General features: G+C 44.6%; 1 protein-coding gene across 1 annotated transcript in view; it reads right to left on the reverse strand.

The window, feature by feature from the left end:
* Nucleotides 1-11,682: 11,682 nt before the first annotated feature.
* ADNP2 (ADNP homeobox 2) overlaps nucleotides 11,683-17,885 on the reverse strand; it is a 30,357-nt gene continuing 24,154 nt past the window's right edge. The window contains exon 4 of the mRNA XM_021686434.1: nucleotides 11,683-16,319. Within this exon, the coding sequence (XP_021542109.1) occupies nucleotides 13,146-16,319 (3,174 nt within the window). The 3' untranslated portion in view covers nucleotides 11,683-13,145. The remainder of the gene's footprint in view (nucleotides 16,320-17,885) is intronic.

Below are 17,885 nucleotides of genomic sequence, written 5' to 3' on the forward strand. Positions count from 1 at the left end.
AATACCACCAGCATTTTTCACAGAGCTAGAACAAGCAATCCTAAAATTTGTATGGAACCAGAAACGCAATTCTGAAAAAGAAAAGCAAAGCTGGAGGCATCACAATTCTGGACTTCAAGCTGTATTACAAAGCTGTAGTGATCCAGACAGTAAGGGACTGGCACAGAAACAGACATATAGGTCAGTGGAACAGAACAGAAAACTCAAAAAGGGACCCACAACTATATGATCAACTAATCTTCAACAAAGCAGGAAAGAATATCCAATGGAAAACAGTCTCTTTAACAAGCAGCGTTGGGAAAACTGGACAGCTACACGCAGAAGAATGAAACTGGACCATCTTCTTCACCATACACAAAAATAAATTCAAAATGGACGAGAGACCTAAATGTGAGAGAGGAATCCATCAAAATCCTAGAGGAGAACATAGGCAGTAACCTCTTTGACATTGGCCACAGCACCTTCTTGCTAGACACATCTCCAGAGACAAGGGAAACAAAGGCAAAAAAGGAACTATTGGGAATTCACCAAGATAAAAATCTTCTGCACAGCAAAGGAAACAGTCGACAAAACCAAAAGGCAGTCTATGGAATGGGAGAAGATATTTGCAAATGATGTATCTGATAAAGGGTTAGTATTCAAAATCTATAAAGAACTTATCAAACTCAACACCAAAGAACAAATAATCCAGTTAAGAAATGGGAGAAGACATAGACACTTTTCCAAAGAGGACATCCCACTTGGTTTACAGACACATGAAAAGATGCTCAGTATCCGTCATCATCAGGGAAATACAAATCAAAACCACAATAAGATGCCACCTCACACCTGTCAGACTAGCTAAAATTAACAACTATACAAGAAACAACAGGTATTGGCAAGGATGTGGAGAAAGGGGAACCCTCCTACACTGTGGGTGGGAATGCAAACTGGTGCAGCCACTCTGGAAAACAGTATGGAGGTTCCTCAAAAAGTTGAAAATAGAGCTGTGTTACAATCCAGCAATTGCACTACTAGGTATTTACCCAAATGGTACAAAAATGCAGATTCGAAGGGGCACCTGCTCCCCAGTGTTTATAGCAGCAATGTCCACAATAGCCAAACTATGGAAAGAGCCCAGGTGTCTAGTGACAGATGAATGGATAAAGAAGATGTGGTTCCTTCTCTGAAGAAGACATACAAATGGCTAACAGACACATGAAAAAAATGTTCATCATCATTAGCCATCGGGGAAATTCAAATCAAAACCACACTGAGATACCACCTTACACCAGTTAGAATGGCCAAAATGGACAGGGAAAGAAACAACAAATGTTGGAGAGGTTGTGGAGAAAGGGGAACCCTCTTACACTGTTGGTGGGAATGCAAGTTGGTACAGCTACTTTGGAAAACAGTGGAGTTTCCTCAAAAATTTAAAAATAGAGCTACCCTATGACCCAGCAATTGCACTACTGGGTATTTACCCCAAAGACACAGATGTAGTGAAAAGAAGGGCCATATGCACCCCAATGTTCATAGCAGCAATGTCCACAATAGCCAAACTGTGGAAAGAGCCGAGATGCCCTTCAACAGATGAATGGATAAAGAAGATGTGGTCCATATATACAATGGAATATTACTCAACCATCAGAAAGGATGAATACCCAACTTTTACATCAACATGGATGGGACTGGAGGAGATTATGCTAAGTGAAATAAGTCAAGCAGAGAAAGTCAATTATCATATGGTTTCACTTATTTGTGGAACATAAGGAATAACATGGAGGACATTAGGAGAAGGAAGGGAAAAATGAAGGGAGGGAAATCGGAGGGAGAGATGAACCATGAGAGACTATGGACCTGAGAAACAAACAGGGTTTTAGAGGGGAGGGGAGAGGGGGGATGGGTTAGCCCGGTGATGGGTATTAAGGAGGGAATGTACTGCATGGAGCACTGGGTGTTATACGAAAACAATGGATTGTGGATCACCACATCAAAAACTAATGATGTATTGTATGGTGACTAACAACATAATAAAATTTTTTTTAAAAATGTAAAAAAATGTAAAAAAAAAAGATGTGGTTCATATATACAATGGAATATTACTCAGCCATCAAAAAAAATGAAATCTTGCCATTTGCAATGACATGGATGGAACTAGAGGGTATTATGCTATAGTACTTAAGTCAGAGAAGGACAAATACCATATGATTTCACTCATGTGGAAATTAAGAAACAAAACAGATGAACCTAGGGGAAAGGAAAAAAAGAGGCAAACCATAAATAGACTCTTAACGATAGAAACAAGCCGAGGGTTGCTGGAGAGGAGGTGGGTGAGGGGGATGGGCTAAATGGGTGATGGGCATTAAGAGGGGCACTTGTGAGCACTGCGTGTTATAACGTAAGTGATGAATCACTAAATTCTATTCCTAAACTAATATTACACTGTATGTTAACTGGAATTTAAATAAAAACTTGAAATGAAATTTAAAAAACAAGGGAGTGCGAATTCCAGCTGCAAGCACTCTAGAAATACACTTTGGATTCTTAACTGATGTGTCCATGGAGATTACTTCCTGCTCTGTTTAGGGTGCCCATGGACAACCATTCTTTTGCACACACTAGTCCTGTTTCCCTATGGCCTGAGAACACTTTAGGACCAAGAATATGTGGAGCAACAAATCATTGTGGAGTCTGGGTTTGAATGGACCGTGACAGTTTTTTTACTATACCCCAATTACATTAATTTCTTAACAAGGTATCAGGCTGGTCCTTAGTTGAAAGAAACAAAAAATGATTAGCGGATTGAAGCATAGTTTGGAGTGTTTCCAGTGGGAAAGGGGAGGGCAGTGAAGTCGGGGGGGTAAGCAATAACTTGAATAACTGGATACGAACTTCAGAATCCAAAGGAGAAACACAGAATGAACACCGCCCCCCTTCCAGCAGACAGAACCTTTGCACCACTTATATTCTAAGGGTGGTAAAGAGCAAAGAATTTTGCACCACTCCTCAGCACAAGCCGGTTCCGCTTTTGCATATCAGCACCTACCTTGGAAGAGTGGCCACAGTGTCGCAGGAAAGGTGCCCCACGGAGGCTCTCTCCTTCCCCTACCGAAGGCGAGGAGCTATGTTGTAAGGGTTTTGGTGGAGCCACTTGGTGAGCTTTCTCTGAACCTGAAATGTGTTCAGGCCCTGACGTGAGAGCAGGCAGTTGCCCGTGTGCTCAGACATGACTGAGTCCTGACTTTCGCACGCTTCTGTCAGCAGCAGACCTTCCATGGCAGGACCTGAGCTGTCCACAATACAAAATCCATCCTTTGTGAACATGGGAATATTTGCTCACATCAGGATTGCAGGCAGGGATTCTGCGGTCACATTTGCAACAGCTTTTGGCAACTTGTGATTCATTTGCACTTCCGGACTGCCTCGGCTTTGGAAGGATCTCTTTCTCTCTCTCCTTACCTTTCTGTGACTTTTAATTCTCTTCTCTAGAGTTTTCTACCCTCCCCAGGTTGCAAACACTGTTAGAGTATGAAAGCCAAACACAGGTTGACTCACTTGCCTCGTTTTCTTCATCCGGCGAAATTATACCGATTTAAAGCAGCAGGCTCAGCCCACTCCAGGTGCAATCTCACCCCTCCCTCGCACCCCTCCCGCTGGGGGATAGGTGAGCTCCTGCAGCAGCACTTTGGTGCCTTCAGCTGCCTACCCATTTCTTCTCATTGAGGTCACATAGTTAAAACATTGCTTTTTTAAAGACCTGTCTTGGGGCACCTGGGTGGCTCAGTCGGTTAAATGCCAGACACTTGATTTCAGCTCAGGTCACGATCTCAGGGTCGGGAGATGGAACCCCTCCCCGTAGGGCTCTGCTGGGTGTGGAGCCTGCTTAAAATTTAGTCTCTCCCTCTCCCCCTCTCTAAATAAATAAGTAAAGACCTGTCTTCACTACAACTAGCTTCTGCTAGAAAGTAAGTCAATAGCTTCAATTTAGATATGGCTCTACCAACCACTGTCCCATACAACCTAAGTCACTTAACCCCCTGGGCCAGTTTGCTCATTTGTTAAAAAAAAAAAAAGCCTAATGTGCTGCTTCCACAGGATTGACAAGAGACTCAGATGGGCAAAACTGCAGGTACTATACAAATGCAAAATATATACTCTCAGGAACCATATTCTTTCGAAACAAGAAAAAAAAAAATCACACCTATTTCTCATGAGAATTCTCAAAAATTGCCTTTAAAGAAAGTTTCCCTAGTCACCAATTTATACAGTACATGTAGTGTGAATGTTCTCCCTCCCACCCAGAAAGATAAGTTTAGGAAGAGAAGTTTCCTACCAGTCAACCGGGGACAGGTGTTCAGTTCTAGCTCAGGTTATGATGCAGGCGCACGGGGAGGTGTGTCTACCTGGGCACTCACCTCCTTACTCTGCCATCATTACTGAAGTCATCAGGAATGAAGGAATGGCCACAGGTAGAGAGACTGGGACGGCTCTATGTGCCTGCCTACAACCTCACCAGTCATTGTGATGTACCGCCCGCACACATTGCAGGGCACACCGTATATGATAAAGATGCTCTCAATACGTGTGCTTTAAAATGAACACATGTTGGAAAGCACCCAGCCCGTGCTCCACCATTCCTGTCGGGTCTTACAAATGGCAGTAACGGAGAACAAGAAAAAAGAAGTTAACCAAATTAAACCAGTGGTCACTTCTACTAAGCAACTTCTATCAACTTAAAAACATAAGCATTCCGTGTTCAAAGTTTTGCTATTCAAATTATCAAGCTAATAACCAATGCTATTCTTTTTAGTCATTACAAGTTTTTTAACAATTCTACTCATAAATCAAATGCACAAATTTAGTTAATCCTAAAGTAATGTTTATTGTAGACCAAATCTTTAGAGCTCTTCCAGATAGAGTTGATGATTTTGTGGGTATGTCAGATACGGTGTTTTGGGGTTCTATCTCAAGCATTGCTGTGATTTAAACACTAAGATGTAGTCACATATTTAAATTACAAGCTATATGGAATTCAAAAGCTATCTAAATATTCACATTCCAACTGAATTTGCAAGATTAAAGAAAAGCTATTCGATCTATTTACTTTCTTTTCATTTCAGGCTATTAGCACCCGGCTAGGAATCAAATGTTAGAATTCAAATCTCTAGCAGCCTCCAGTGATGGGTTGAGTCACTAGAACTCATTTGGTCCAACATTAATGACTGATTTTCACAAATTTTAGACACCTATGATATGTAATACAGTAATGAAGACCACGTTCATCCAAAATTATGTAATCAGAGTAACCTATTCTGGCCTCACCCTTTTAGATTTTGGACTTGCAGTGACTCTGCACGTCTTGTAAATGAAAGTGTACCTCACCCTTACCCGACAGTGAAATGAGGCAGATACAGAAAAAGTGGAGGTATGTTAATATATTCTGAAAGATTCACTGGAAAACCCACAAGGAACGTGTTCAGCAGCTGAAGCACTTCGTCTTGTTTTATTGGGTCTCAAGCTGCCCTTTGCATATTTATTAGCATATTTCTCCTACCACACATGTCATCTAAGTCAACATGAGCTTTGAGAGACAGACACATGTATACAGCATAGACTCAGGGAAATTTGGTCCAGAGACTTTATTGCTTTAGGAAGAAAGAGATGTGGTATTATGCCTATAGTGAAATATTTATAATACTGTAATGTTGCTGATCATCTCAGAGGATGCCCACAGAGTTTTAATGAGAAAACACCATTGGAAGGATATAACATTACCAAATTAAGGGTAGCAGCTTATTTTTTTAAATAAATATTAAATTTTATCTTAAAATATTTTATTTATTTATTTGAGAGATAGAGAGTGGAGGTGGGACGGAGGAGCAGAGGGAGAGGGGCAGACTCCGAGCTGAGCATGGAGCCCGACTCAGGGCTCGATCTCACAACCCCGAGATCATGACCTGAGCCAAAACCAAGAGTCAGACACTTAAACCAACTGAGCTGCCCAGGTGCCCCTAAATATTAAATTTTAAAGGCAAGAAAATCTCTTTCTAACCCCCTCTTCCTGCACACAGTTTATCACCATAGGCAGAGTGAGGGTGTAGAGGGAGATGTAAGGAAAGAAATCTCTCAAGATTTTTGTGCTAACCTAAGTAGTTTGATTTATGCAATGCAACCCAATAACCTGGACTGAGGTAGACTTTATATTAGAAAGCAAAAAGACTGTTATGGGGGTCACCTGGCTGGTTCAAGCGGAGAGCATGTGACTTGATCTTGGGGTTGTGAGTTTAAGCCCCATGTTGGGCATGGAGCCTACTTAAAAAAAAAAAAAAAAACATGGTTATAGAGAATATGCCATGTTCCAAACTCTGAATCCGCCTGTCGTCTCTTTTTTTTTTTTTTAAGAAACCGTGTGGTTTTTTAAAAGATTTTATTTATTTGAGAGAGAGAGAGAGCACACACAAGCAGGGCGAGGGGCAGAGAGAGAGAATCTCAAGCAGACTCTGCACTGAACACAGAGCCAGACGCGGGGCTCTATCTCACGACCCTGAGATCATGATCTGAGCTGAAATCAAGAGTTGGACAGGCAACCGACTGAGCCCCCAGGTGCCCCGTGTCGAGTCTTTTTGTGCAGCCATTGGCAACCCTATGGGAAAGCAAGTTACAGACACCAACTAATTTCCCCTTACACAGGTCACTCCAAGTAAGCAGCTTGCTAATTAACTCTTTAGGAAGTGACAAAGACCCATTCTCTATTTCTAGTGCATGGAAAATAAAATGTATGATTATATTGAGACCATTTCTTATGAAACACAGAAGGAATCACTGCCCCATCCCCCACCATTTTGTAAACGGAAAAACCAGCATATGGGACAAGAACTTGGCATCCATTCTCACATACAATAAGGTTAAATAATTCATTTTCAGAACTCTTAGATAGGGGATATTGTTTAAATTATACTAATTCCCTCAGACATTATAGTAAGTATTTTGATCCAGGAAAGAAGATTATGTTTCATTTGGACAACAGTGTGCAGTTCTAAACATATATTTAAGGACTTATTTCTAAGTAGGACTCAAATAGATTAGAACTTATAAACATGGTAATGTCCCAAGATCATTTTATTACTTTTATTACTGAATAGGTATCATACTGAATTTACCAAGGTTTTCATTTTAGTTTTTAAAATACTGAATTGATACATTTAATATTTCAGAAGCAAATCTATTCTTAGTATCTCAAACTTTATCTCTAGTCATCAAATCAGTTAACACAGAATGTTATGCAGACACCAAAAATGGACAATGTCAACAGCTAGAATATGGCTAGAACACTTCAGTAACAGATGTTGACGTGTGTCTTCTGCTTACATCTAAGTCAGTACCTTACTGGACGAAAATGGTCACTACCATCATGTGCTAATAAAAACAAAGTCAACAGTGAAATAGAATGTGACCAGGAAATGCGCACCTCAAGCCACTGTAGGAGCAACGTCCAGTTCATACGAAGTTCTTGATTTTCTTTTTTTCTTAAGATTTTATTTGACAGAGAGAGCACACAAGCAGGGGGAGAGGCAGAGGGAGCAGACTCCCCGCTCAGCAGGGAGCCCCATTCAAGGCTCTATCCCAGGATCCTGAGATCATGGCCTGATCAGAAGGCAGACACTTACCCGACTGAGCCACCCAGGCACCCAAAGTTCTCGATTTTCTGAGTCCCTACAAGAGCACCTTGGAACTGAATGTAGCTGAAAGGCCTTTGTGGATGTAACGTGGAGTCCTGTGACCAGAATGGGGCAGCAAGTCCCCAGCAGGGGCTGATCGTGGGGCTTCTCCATCGCGGGGCTCCTCCTGCAGGTCAGAAACTCCTGCATCCATTACCGTGCCTCCGTTTGTGTAAGTTACCTTACTGATACACATTTTCACTCTATTTAGTTATTTGAAAGCACATATAAAATCTAGACAAAGTTTTTTATTAATTTGAGAGCGCACACAGGGTGTGCGAGAACACGAGTGGGGGTAGGGGCAGGAGCAGAGGGAGAAGGAGGCTCCCCACTGAGCAGGGAGCCTGACGTGGGGCTGGATCCCAAAACCCCAGGATCATGACCTGAGCCGAAGGCAGATGCCCAACGAACTGAGCCGACCAGGCGTCCCTAGACAAAGTTAATTTTTAAAAATAACCAAAAATTACCTTCCCTGCAAAGTGCATAATTCCCTTTAAATGATCTCTTCTGAATTTTCCGTTGTTTTCAGAAGTCCTCTTCCACAAAACAACCAACTGTAGATGTCTCCTGTCCTTTTTAGGACCAAAGACATTTTCCTTGTAATAAGACCTTAAACTAAATCTGCATGGAAGCTCTCTCCCGCATTCATGGGACAGTCTTGGTGATCACATTAACACGTGTGTGTGGTGCTGGGCATGTGGGCTTTTCTGCTTATTTTCCGCTGTTTTTCTCTGTACATTATTTCATAGACAGTGTAGGATTTTCCATGTCTTCAATCTTCCAATTTTGAAAGCTGCTTCGTAGGGGGTTGGGGAAGCAAAATGAGGCAACTTATCTGTAAACTCTGGCAAAACTGTTTATGGATTTTATAGCTCAACTATCAATATCATCTTTAGAGATAGATCTACATATCTATACAGAAAAGTGATCTTAAGAAAAACTGAACCATTAAAACCTTATTATTCATTGCTATTAGTTATTCAATGTTCTCTAGCTTACTTGTAGATAAATGGTAAATTATTTAACATTAAACTTTCCAGATCATGGATTGTAAACTGTAAGAAAACAATTTCTGAAAAAATATATTCATTCATGACAATTCGGAATTTATATTTGAATGGAAGACCACACAATCTTAGTTTGTTTGTAGTAAATATGCCTATATGGTTGCTAAGTTTGGTTTATAATTTAAATTTTAATAAAATTTTAAATTTTTATTGGAAAAGCTTCCCTTCTGAAAAGAACTTCAAGTATTTTTATTTAAAAATAAACATAAAACTCATGATTTTGTGTGGGACAAAGAAAAGTGGTCAGGGGAGCACCTTCTTTAAAGGCTATGAAAAGCTCCCCGAGCTACCACTTAGCACCTTCTCGATGCTTACCCTCAAAACGTGTCCAGAGATCAGTGTTGGTTCTGAGTATGACAATATGGTGGACAGACACAACAGATTTTTAGTCATTTCTGTCAATTTTATAAGGTCTTTCTACTTCCTCAGGACGCACCAAGAGCCAGGTCTGTGTCTGGAGACAGTAGGTGTAGTAGTAAAGGGAGTACTGCACCATCGTAAGGGACAGGTCACCGTGGGGAGTAAACTGGCCTTGAGTAGGGTGACCAACTTGTCCCCACTCGCCTGGATGGGAAGTCCAGAGCAAACTGGACAGCTGGTCACTCCGCCTCTGACCCCATTTCTCCATCTGTGAAATGCAGAGTAAGAGGCAACATCTTACCCATCAAGAGCGTAAAGCTCTCCTCCCAAGTATTAAGGCTGCCCTTCCACCTTCCTGGCTCCCCACAGTGAGCACACATGGCCCCTGGATGCATCCGTTCCCGTGTAAGTTGCAGAGGTGCTGTGAGGACCAGCTGTTAGGGTGCAGACTGCCCTGGAGAGAGCACAACACTGTGACATTATCATTGGTACTAATACTGAAGTGCTCAGCCCATTTCCTAGCAACAGTGAACAGCTGACAAATGTCTTGAAACACTGCCTAAAACTAAAGTAAAAACGAGGTTGGGGCTTGAGGCCGAGTTCTTCTTCTTTTTCTTAGAGTTCTGTGTTGCTTTGTTTAGTGAACTCTTAAGAAATCTAGACCCACATGGTAATCACCAGATCGAAGGGGCTGTCAGATGAGGGCGTAAGAGCAGGCGGGTGGCCGCATGCGCCTGGAACTCGCCGGCTGGAGAGAGCGCACCTACTGGCAGCCTTGAAAGAGAAGGTCGGCGAGCTATCAACTCAGCACAGCACTTCCAGAGCTCTTACCTCAGAACCTTATAAGGAACAAGAACCACGTGGACTTTTGCAAGGGAGATTAAACCAACCTGAATTTGAGGAAAGGATAACGTGCACCCAACACGGAGGAGGCCAGGTAGCAAACGGTTTTTTATGAGCAACAGCCCTTTCCTGGTAGCTATGTGGACCATTCCAGAAGAGCTCTGGAAAACCATCTATGCCCAGAAATACGAGTCCAGCGTGGAGCTACAGCAGCTGTGCAGGGTCTCTGTTTTTGCGGTTATCTGGTGGTATGTGGACAAGGGTCTTCTGGCTCCCCACTGGCTTTGGGACGAGCCTGGCTTCTTCACAGAGTATTTGTTTGGTCTCCGTGATGGAGGGGAAGGCAGAGTCGGCGGACAGGTGGGCCGGCCCATACTGTGCCAGTGTCCATGGCATGGGGCCAGCTCATCTTCAACTATGGCACCAACGCTGCTACGGTATCCAGCACTGTCCTCAAACACAGCCACCTCTGCTTGTCGGCCTGGCCTGTCTGACCCAGCCCTGCAAGCTTCCATCGCGGTGCTGCTTGCCATCCACATGTTTGCCCTTGTTACAGCAGAAGCCGAAGGCACCTCCTCCCCACAACTCTGTGGCCCCCGCTCCGCCTTTTGCACTGGCAGCCTTGGGAGACGCCGTGGCAGCCATCCTCCGGCCTTCTGCTGGGTTCCAGTTCACGCCTCTGCCCTTCCTAGGTCATTCACCTGTGGCTTTTTAAAGAAAACATTCATGAGCCTTCAAGTGAGGCTAAGACCCAAGACGACATGTCCAGATCCCTCAGCTGCATGAGAAACTGCCATCCCACGATTAAGGCAAGTGGACAGACAGGCCTCCCAACCAGGGTCTGACTGGAAGACGGAGTCCCCCTCTGGAAGCAGCACGCTGATGTGGGGAAAGGCGGCGGGGAAACAGGGATCAAAGGAAATCGTTAACCAGCGACCAGCACAACACAGAGACTCGGCATCAAAGGCTGAGCAACAGCAACAACACAATTAGAAATCAGAATTCCTGGGGCGCCTGGGTGGCTCAGATGGTTAGGCGTCTGCCTTCGGCTCAGGTCATGATCCCGGGGTCCTGGGATCGAGTCCCGCATCGGGCTCTCTGCTCCTTGGGAGCCTGCTTCTCCCTCTGCCTCTCTCTCTCTGTCTCTCATGAATAAATAAATAAAATCTTAAAAAAAAAAAAAAAAAAAAAAAGAAATCAGAATTCCTCTGTCACAGTGCTTCTCGTCAGGGCGGATTCTGCGCCCCCCAGGAACAGCGGACATCTCTGGCTGTCATAATGGGGGCCAGGGGTGCTGCTCTAATACTGCAATGGACAGGTCCCCCCCAAATGCCAACAGAAACCCTGATTCACAGGACTAAAGAACGGTGGGTTAACCGCCCCTCCAGCCCCCCCGCAACACGGCAAACTGCCCACTGGCACCTCCAAACCTGGCCTCCACCACAATGACACTCCCGGCGCAGCCTCGATACAGGCAGGGTCGTGGCTACCCAACATCCGCTTTGACCGTCTGGAGGCCAGCATTACAGACACGTCAAGAATCTCTAGCCACGTCTCTTGTGGGGACAGTGGTAACTCATTAGCCCTTTTGGGTTATGCTAACTCTCACAGTGACAAGTAATGTTTTTTAGCAAACAAGCGTGGTATCTATTTCCACATTTAGATTACTCTTGAGTCAGTGACGTACCTGTTAAAAGAATGAAACGGTTCTGTTTGCAGTGGTGTAACAAATTTTAATTCAAAATAGACACTCTGAAACAATAGGTTAAAAAAAAATAAACTTCAACAAGCTCTTCTTGGATTTAAACAGAGCACACCAACAATCACAGACCAGTTTCACAACTGCCTCAAAAATGCACATTATAGCAATTACATGCAAGTATTCTATGTTTTAAAATCCATATGGTAACATCATCTTATTTCCCAGAGACTGTCACATCCTCTGAGTGTGCTGGACAGCTGCCTCTGCCATATGTCACCAGGAACAGGACTTAAGGTCTAAAGTGACTGGTCTCCATTGCTGGTTCTGGTGCTTTGAGTTATTCTGTGTGTGGGCGGGGGGAACCCCAGAGGTTTAACTGTACAAAGGACAGGAATACAGTGGAGTTCTTTAGCAATACAGCATCCCATTCACCCAGACAACTGGGCCCATTTCTCCAGAACAAACATGTTCCCCTCTAGGAAAACTGTCAAAGGTTTAATACACCAACGTGGAGACGGCTCTTGCTCTACTCATTTCACTTTGTCCCCTGAAAACCTATGTCTACATTTCAGTTAGTATCCACACTCAGGGGTAAAAATTGTATTCCTGAGTAACATGGTCCTTCCCTTTCACTGGTTTATCAACAGCTAGGTTAGGAGTTTGTGTGTGTGTTCAGCATTTATTCTAAAGGCACTAAAAATTTATTGTCTTACTTTTCAATGGAGAAATGACTTACAACCGTATCAAAAAGGGAAGAAGTCTACACTGAGAAGTATTTCTGCACCTACCAAATTGCTGTATTTGTAAAATAACTCTTATGAGCTAAATAGCGGGCTTCAGATTCAGTGTAATTTTAACAAAGGAAAACATTTGGTTTTCTAGAATTTATAATAAGACAACAGCTGCTAGGACAAACTTGAAGAAATGTGGATCAAAATCATAATCTAGTAAGCAAGTACCTTGCGAAGAAGAAACCAGCCTAAGTTAATGCAGTGCGTCCTCAGGGAACCACACACATCAGCGGGGTGTGTACTCACTTCTCTCAGCACTGACGCTTACCATTTGCTGCTACACGTGAAGCTAACTGAGGAAGCTCAATGCAGTTAATCAAGTATTCTGAAACAAGCTGAAATTTCCTTAAACGAAAACACAGACATACAGATTTCAGTTTTCATCCTACCCACTACTGGGAAACAAGACGTGCATGAAAGATCCAAGGATTTAATTTACATGACAGGGAAGAACTAAAATACTTGTCACAAAATCAAACTGCAGGAAACAATAAACTTGAAAGAACTATTCGCTTCTTTTATATAGAAGTCTTTCTGAGCACCTGAAATAAATCTAAAGAGCAGCATAAAGACCACTGAAATTGATTAGTTCAACATACAGTGAAGAAAATAACATTTTTTTAAATCTCAATTGAAAAAAACCACTAATTATCTAGTACTTTAGATTTCCTAATTTGTTTTTTTACAAGTTTTGTGGCTCATACTCAAAGTTCAACCTGTGTTTAACATTTTTAAGTTCAGACATATCAAAGCCTAAAAGTACCGAAGGCTTATGATTTTTTATTGCTTTCATGCAAATATATCTTCTTTTTCCAAAAAATGAAGCCACGTCGATTTTCCACACCCACAAGAGGGATGAAAGAAGTTCTATTTCCTTTTTACTGGGATATGGTCTCTTGTGGAAATAATCTCTAAGAAATTGCTTTTTTTCTTCATAAGAACGGTCTTCATATTTTTTAGGGTTTAATGCTAAAATCTGAAGAGCATCATCATTAACAAGCGACCCCTCTGTCCTGATTTCATTCCTTTGTCTTTTCAAAGGCACCACACTCGCCACCTTTTCGGGAGCCGGGGCTGCATCGCTGCTGATGACAAGAGGTCGCTCCTCCACGTCCCTCTGGTCTTCTGCCCCCAAGTGGCCATCGGGCAGCTTTCTCTTCACAGAAAAACTGGAGTCGTGTATCACCTCACCATTCACTAAGAGCACTTCGCTGTTCTCGATCAAGTTTGGCTGGATCTGGAGGTCGGAGCTGCTGTCCTTTGGGGCACTTCTGCAGCGCAGCAGGTGGATGGCAATGGCTGCCAGGGTCATGTTGCCAGTGTAGACGCCACAGCAGTGGATGCACTTGAACGCAGGAGATTTCAGAATTGTGTGGACAGTTGGTGTGATGTGGTGCCTCTCCTTCAAATGCAACTCATACGCCTCAGTCGTCACAAAGGTGCCAAAGCAAAAGGGGCAAGTCAGTGCTTGTTTGCTGGGGCTCCCGGAGGCACCCTCTATCTGCGGCCTCACCTTAATGTACACGGGCACGAGTGACTTGGAGTGTATCCCAGCCAGGATTGCCAAGTAGACCTCCCGCTCCCCAAGCTCTTCCTTTGGCAATATGGTAATGAAATCAAGATGGGGAAACATCAGGTTGCCGTTAGCATCGAGATCCAACTGAAAGCCTTTGTTACTGTAATCCATAGGTAGTTTCTTCTTCCCTCGGTGCACAGTCCTACTGTGCTCTGAAAGACCTCTGATGTCATGGAAAGTGCACGGACAGAACACGCACCCCAGGCCGTGCATGAGCAAGTGATGGATAAGCTCCTCCTCGGACACCAAGCATCTACAGGAGAGACACCGAACTGTCTTCTCTCGCATCCACTTTAAGAATGGTGCACATGCGGCCAGCTTCTCAGGCTCCGGTTTCTCAGCAGACCCGGCTTCACTGTGCTTGTGAGCCACTTCCATGTGAACCTGGTAGACGTTGGAAGGGAAGAGCTCGTTGCAAACTGGACAGGTTTTCCACTGCTTCGCCTGTTTGAGCGCCTGGTTCGCTTCTGCCGCGGATGGAGAGGCCTGAACAAACATACTCTGAGTGGCGTTTACCACCACTGGAGGAGACGGCATGCTGGCCATGGAGCTGGCCACCTGGGCAGCTGTGCCCGACTGCAGCAGCTGGATGGGCATCTGGGGCGGGGGGACAGTAGCAACACCTCCTGGAGGCACAGGCAGAGTGACAGACACGGGGGCAAGTGTGTATGTGGGAATTCCATTCACCTGTTTCCCTGTAGGAATGAGCTGTCTGAGAATAGAGCCTGATGTGAGGAACGTGGTGTTTTGAGAAGCGCCAGGTCTCACTGGCTGATTTGCAGGCAGAATGCCGGTGCTCACAGACTGGTTAAGTTGTAGAACCCCAGGTCTCACTGGCTGGCCCACAGGGAGCACCCCTGACATGACAGGCTGACTAAGCTGAAGAACACCAGAATTGATACCCTGGTTCACAGGCAGAACGCCTGACGAGACTGTCTGGGTTGGGGAAAGGAGCCCAGGTGGGACCACCTGGCCGGCAGGCAGCACTCTCAGTGGGACCGTCTGGCCAGGAGGGAGAACCCGTGGCGGGGCCGTCAGCCCAGCAGGGAGAACCCCTGACGGGGCCATCTGGCCAACGGGGAGAACCCCTGACTGGACCACCTGGCCAGCAGGAAGAACCCCAGAAGTGGCTGTCTGTCCCGAAGGGATAACCCCAGCAGGGGTCATCTGGCCTGCAGGAAGGACCCCTGACGGGACTGTCCGACTCACAGAAATCACCCCTGGTGAGACAGCCTGAAGAACCCCGGGGGTGACAGATGGACTGACAGAAAGAACTCCAGGCCCCACAGGCTGGCTGAGGGGTAAAGCCCCGGGGCGGATGGTCTGGTTTATGGGGAGGACGCCACTTCCAACAGACTTATTTATAGGTCCAACTGGCTGACTCAAGGGCAACACAGGAGGGTTTGCTGACTGGGTAAGTGGGACTCCGTGAGAAAGAAAGACTGGCTGGGGAGCGGAGGGAGGCAGAGGACTGGAGACCAGAGTCACGTGGGACTGCGCCACGGCAGGCGGAGAACGGGTGAGGCTCCCAGAAGTGCCCGAGGCCACGGTCGCTGGTGGGACCAGGGCCTGGCTCTGGCTGTTCTGTGGCAAGGCAAGACGAAAACAAGGGGGTGTGGCCGCGAGGCCGGGGGCGCTACTGTTCGGGGGTACAGCCAAAGGTGCCACTGGCTTTGGGGCAATATGCATTTGCTTCAAAAGTCCAGGCTTCTTAATATGTTCTGAAATCACGGATCTAAGTTTATTCTCCAAATCCCTGTGTGTGTCTGACGTCAAAATATGATACATTAGAGCATCCTGGCTGCTGGCATTGGCACTGCATTTTTTACAATAATACTTGTCAGACGGGGGCATCTTCTCAGTAGAAAGGCTATCCTCAGTTTTTGGTTGCTCACCCACTTCCTCAGTTCGCAGGCCAAAGTAGGAGTTAATTAAGTAGTGAAAATGGGCTACCAGCACATGCTTCTTCATGCTGTAGTACAAAGTGTTTGAAAAGTTACATTTTAAACATGTAAAACTTATTACATCACTCCTCGAAGATTTAGTTTCACCTAAAATATTCACTGTGTAGTTCTGGACTTTCCGAACAGGTGCATGGAACATTCTGAAGTGCCTTCCCACAATTTTGGGTTGAGAAGAAAACACACAGTTTGGGCAAGGGATCACCAGCTCCTGATCAATTTCATCTTCATGGTAACGATGTAAATGATTTTTGAATGAAGTCAGCACTTTTGTAGAGTATCTACAGAGGCTACAGCAGTACGGCTTTGTTCGGTATCTCTGTTAAAAGAAGGGAAAGTCAAGTGTACTTTAGTACAAAGTCAGAGGCTACACCCTGCATAGTCCACACGAACCTGACGCTTCTTCACTGAATGTGCTAGACAACGTACCACTACCACCCCTCACAGAACAGTGTTCTTCCTAACCAGGGAAAGCTTTTTCTTAAATACTGCCCCCACGCCAACTACCTGGAGCTTCCACTGTAACACAAAAGCCCCCACAGACAATATGCAAATCTCTGCGCAAGGCTTTGTGCCTGTAACACAACTACAGACACTAATTCAGTTTCATAGAATTTTCATGTCACAAAACAGTATTCACTGCTTTCTTCTCAAACACCTAAAAATGAAGCAGCTATTCCTAGCTGCAGACCGTACACACAGGACCTGGCCCACAGCGCCTCGCTCGCTGACCCCTTCCAAGCCATCTCCTAAGCCACAATCTCATTACGCCAGCAGAAGAAATTCACTCAATTCTCTGCAAGAGAAAGCTCATTTCTCCCCTTCTCATCCCACTTCCCATAGTTCCAATGTTGTTTTTACTCCAAACTCTAAAACCTCTAGAATTTATCTGCAAATAACCTAACATGCAAATTGTTAAACCCGTCATTACTTTTATTTCCCTCATTCCTAGAGAAGGTAAGAGCCACATGGACAGTGCTTACCCCATGCAAGTTTCCAGTAAACTATGTGACAACCAGGAAGGAAAGAGGGCTGGACCTAAGGCACTACAACAATCCTGAGGGAGCTCCAGGCCAGAACACAGACCAACAATGCAGAATTCCTCTCTAGGCAAACATGAGGGAATTCAACAAGCTTGGGGCATATGGACAGGCATCTGTACAAGAGCTGGCTGGCTGAGAAATGCGATGTTAAACATCCAAAAATTTGCTGGTTTGTGAAGGTCTGAGAGTCACGAAGTCTTTGGTCTCATAAGTCTCCAGACCCTAGAGCTGGTGAACCACAGAACGCTCGGCCCTGGCTTCATGGAGGAAGAAGAGAAGACCCGGGCCGACTAAACGCTTCACCTGAGGTCCCGCCATCGGTGGTGGGAGAGACCTCTCTGCGACACTGCTTCTTGCTATCACAGTGGGTCACCCCGTCCTTCCTAAGCCTGTGCTCTCAAGTTCCCCCCCCACACACACACATATTCAGGAGTTTTCTCACTCCTATTCACACAGGTTTCCCTCTTGCCACAAGTCAATCACCCAAACATGTTCAACAACATGGAATTATCTTCTCAGCAATTAGCAAAATCCCAGCTTCTGGCATTTCTCATAGGATCTAGAATAAACCTACGGCAATGGCCGACCCTAGACCACAAACTAAAAAAACAACAACCCATATTTCACTGACTGTAAAAGACCTCCCCACCCCATATTTTACTATCTCAGATATCTGAATATACCTTACAACTAATACTTCAATGGTACAACACAGCTTAAATGAAGTATTGCTTTAGTTTTATTAGAGGCTCATTAAAAAATGGTGTATCTAGGAATATAGGCAATAATTTTGTAGTAATGTACGGTAACAGATGGTGATTACACTTATCATGGTGAGCACT

The sequence above is a fragment of the Neomonachus schauinslandi genome, chromosome 14 (genome assembly GCF_002201575.2).
Source record: "Neomonachus schauinslandi chromosome 14, ASM220157v2, whole genome shotgun sequence".
Classification (NCBI taxonomy): Eukaryota; Metazoa; Chordata; class Mammalia; order Carnivora; family Phocidae; genus Neomonachus; species Neomonachus schauinslandi.